Below are 3,836 nucleotides of genomic sequence, written 5' to 3' on the forward strand. Positions count from 1 at the left end.
TAATTCCCTAAAAAACTTGAAAAAATCTATATTAATATATTATAAAAATAAAATGGGTTTTTTTTGTCCGGGACAAGGGCTGGGACAAAAATTCGTCCCAGGAGGACTGGACAGGACAAAAAGGCGTCCCGGTATGATTGGACGGGATGATTTTTTTATTGTTGGATGGAAAACCATCCCGTCCATCGTCCACGTCCGAGACGATCCGGAACTATATTTCAGACTCGTGATCCGTCAAAGTCTGGATTTTTAGGGGGTTGAGAGCATCTTTCAACATCCAACAAGGTGAAAGCTACTATGTCACTCCTTGGGAAATCTAAAAATAAGTATCAGTCCCAACTTTCTTGTGTGTTTATTTTGAATAGTATATATTGGAAAGGCTCTCAGAATTTCCATCGAGGTGAAAGCCACAATATCACACCTACAGAAATAAATAATCTAAAAAGGAGATAATAATTTATCCCAACTTTATCATCTTATTTTTTCCAACTGCAAGTGTAGCAAAGGCTTCCATGATTTCCATCAAGGTGAAAGCCACCACATCACTCCCACAGAAATATGAAAAGCAAACAATCTAAAAAGGGAGACAAGAACTTATCCCAAGTTTATCGCGTGCATGTTTCCCACAATTGTTGTAAAGGAAATATATACACCAGTATATGAGTTTTAGGATTTTTTTCTTCGACTGAGGCCATGTTGCAAGCGGAAGTGATTTATAATGAAATCGGGTACTAGGGTAGCCAGACACCACTGTAGAAAATGAGGCCAGTAAGTCATACATCTCGGCTCATAGCCAATGAATCGCACGGCAGACTTGGCGTATTCCTCGGCGATCGGTGCGAAGAAGGAAGATCCTCTGTAGGCCACCATCTTTGTAGCTACGTAGAGCGGTACCTGAAAAGAATCAGAAGTTAAACAACATTCTGAAACTATGACCGAGAGTGGATTACGACACCAGAAATTCTTTAAGAGTTTTCCAGGCAAATGTAAAGGCATCCGAATCATTCACTTCTGTAATTGACTGATTTATGACCGATTGTTCAAAAAAATAAGAGGAAAATATCGTTCACGATCAATCAACTTGAGAATTTATCCCAAGTTTCATACTCACAAATCAGAGCAGATATATAATACAATGGTTGATCGTCGTTCATTCGTTTCACGACGTCAAAGAAATCAAATATACGACTTTTATGAAGTGGTTTCTGCAATTCTTATTATTGTTAAGCAAAGTCGAATTCACCCCTAAAAAATACATTAGTTGGAATTAAGGCACCATTCGAATTGAATATACCTGTTCTCTCTTTATTTATTTCCTAGTATTCAATCAGACTGGTATAGAATACACAATAAGGATGAAAGGTTTTTCATCCGACGCCCTTTTTTAAAACGGCATGCGGTTTTCTAGATGATTTCAAACGTCTCCGTAGAAGATTTTTATTCGCCAGAGAGTTGTTTCTTGAAGGAATTGTCACGCAATAAGAATTTTTGTCGACTAATTAAATGATTATTATACTTTCTTGAATTATTTAATAATTGATCGAAAAGATAACAAAAAATAGAAAAACAAGAAAAAGATTGTTCCTTACCTGGCATTGAGTATGAATCCCTTCTGACTTGTATTCTGCATGTAAACATCTAGAGAAGCTATCAACGTATCTGCGAGAAAATTGAACAAATCGTATTCAGACATTATGAGCAAAATTATAGTTTCTAGAAAACGCTCGTAGGATGTCCTCTGTGAACAGGATCTCTCGGAGTAAAAATGTCCCCATTAAAGTTTTCCGCAGAAAGCATATCACTAAAAACTCGATTGATGATGCAGAGGCGAGTCATGGACTCATGTACCAATTAGTCAACGGAATCCTATTTTTCCACCGATACTAAAACTTTCAAATGCATCAGACACAGGTAGAGAAGAGGGGGGGCGGGAGAGAAGTATTCCACCAAAGTACGAAAAAGGAAAGACCCACATAAAAATTTACCGTCAAGCCATTATCCCCTAATGAACTATCAGAAAGGGAAGAGTATTCTACTGAAGTTTACTGGAGCAAAGACCCACATATTAATTCAAGCCGACAAAGTGAAACAGTAAACAAGAATAGACACTCACGCCTTTGTCCCAACCTAAACTGCGACAATTGGTGGATAATGGCTTTTTTTCCAGCAATATGAGGATTTTTTCAAATGCAGAAGTAACGGCGAAAGAAAAAGGAAGAGAGAGAACTCTGTGAATGTACACAGAACGAGCGATCCATGTAAGATAGGAGATTTGAAAATATAATAATTGCTGGAATCATAGGCTTTCGCCTATCTGCTGCCAGTATTTCCAGCAAAACTAAGATAATAAAATTCAGGCGAGGCGGGGGAAGAAAAAGAAGGGAGAGAATATCCACCAAAATATGCAGAAGGAAAGACCCAGATAAAAATCTATGCAAACGAAGCGAAAGAATAAACAAGAACAGATATTCACGCCTCATCCCAGCATAAACTGTCAGTAGTGAGGTGATAGTGTTCTAAAGAAAATCCCTATAAGAAAACACAAAGAAAACATGAAAGAACAAAGAAAATTAAATAAATACTTACGCCTTTGTCCCTGCATAAACTGCGAGCAGAGGATGAGAAGGAATAGCCACAGTTGATCCAGAGCCAATGTTAACAATAGTGCCTCTCTTCTTCCTCAACATCATCGGCAGCACAGCGGCCGTAGTCGCCGTCAAAGACTCGAGATTCACCCTCAACTGGGTCATCAAAAGGTCCTCTTCGAGTTCATGCAAGAACGAAGTGTTCAAGTTCGATACTCCAGCACAGTTCAACAGAACACCAACATCAACATCATGAATCGCTTCCTCAAGTTTTCTCACTCCGTCGGTTAAGTCCCTGGAGAGATCGATAGTAACATTTTGCACCGTCGTAGAGGGAAATTTAGACTTGATCTCGTCGTTAACCTCGCGTAGTTTATCAGGGTTTCTGCCGATGAGTATGAGGTTGAGGCCGAGGGATGCAAGCTCGAAGCTGAGGGCTTTGCCGATGCCGTCAGTAGAGCCGGTGATGACTGCCCAACGCCCGTAGTTCAGAAGGTTTTTTTGCGGCCGGAGAAAGAAAATGTAGAGATATTTGATGAGAAAGAAGCTGAACCGGGCGACTGTCAACGCCCCCAAACACGAGAGAAGAACAACGAACAAGGGGAGCTCCATTCCTTCACTCCAACGTTCCGGGTTGTGTTTTTCTTTTGGGTTAAGAGAGGAGCTCGAATGGGCACAACGCTATCTTTGGACTTCCCGCCATTAATTGCACTCTCTACGCTTTCCATGCGTCCGCAGAGTTCCCGGCTCCGATTGCGCTTCTGGACGGATGACGACCGGAATGTATTGGGATTCATCTGTCCCGTTCCGTTTGTTATATGTTCAGGAAACTAATTATTCTATTCTCGTTCAACCCCTCAAACGGGAACCGGACTGAACGGCATGGCATGTATAAAGAGAGAGTGAAGTTCTTAAGGTTCAAAATATTCAATGCCCGTTCTGTATGGGCATTGCTCTTATTACCTGTTGGCCTTCCTCCATTAATATTCACGTTATTTTTTTTGTGCGCCAACTGCCAACAAATCTCATTGACGATCTGGAACTTAAATGGCAGCAGTCGCCATCATCATTGCACCGCTGCATTGAAATAAAAACTTCTTCGCTTGGAAAGGGACAAGGCAAGACGTATAAATCAGATTATTATGTGAATTAAATGCAGAGACCTCAGAAATTCTATGAATAATTTTATCTGGGTGCACCTACTTTATATTATCTTACAAAGTTTTAACGAAGTTAAGTACGACGGAAAGA

General features: G+C 40.2%; 1 protein-coding gene across 1 annotated transcript; it reads right to left on the bottom strand.

Moving 5' to 3' along the window:
• Positions 1–557: 557 nt before the first annotated feature.
• Positions 558–3,440, bottom strand: LOC144716254 (very-long-chain 3-oxoacyl-CoA reductase 1-like). Its single transcript, XM_078591359.1, has 3 exons — positions 2,587–3,440; positions 1,590–1,659; positions 558–894 (listed from the first exon to the last, which is right to left on the bottom strand). The coding sequence occupies exons 1-3, from the start codon at positions 3,195–3,197 to the stop codon at positions 667–669; spliced, it is 909 nt and encodes a 302-aa protein (XP_078447485.1). The 5' UTR covers positions 3,198–3,440; the 3' UTR covers positions 558–666.
• Positions 3,441–3,836: the final 396 nt, after the last annotated feature.

Source organism: Wolffia australiana, chromosome 20 (genome assembly GCF_029677425.1).
Source record: "Wolffia australiana isolate 7733 chromosome 20, ASM2967742v1".
Taxonomy (NCBI): Eukaryota; Viridiplantae; Streptophyta; class Magnoliopsida; order Alismatales; family Araceae; genus Wolffia; species Wolffia australiana.

What these genes read in the sequence shown, in the direction of transcription:
- LOC144716254 (XM_078591359.1), bottom strand. Translation starts at nt 3,197, where the DNA reads ATGGAGCTCCCCTTGTTCGTTGTTCTTCTCTCGTGTTTGGGGGCGTTG. An exon ending in GTTTATGCAGGGACAAAGGC is followed by an intron (nt 1,660 to 2,586) that starts GTAAGTATTTAT and finishes ATTTTCTCGCAG; the next exon opens with ATACGTTGATAGCTTCTCTA. An exon ending in GGATTCATACTCAATGCCAG is followed by an intron (nt 895 to 1,589) that starts GTAAGGAACAAT and finishes GATTCTTTTCAG; the next exon opens with GTACCGCTCTACGTAGCTAC.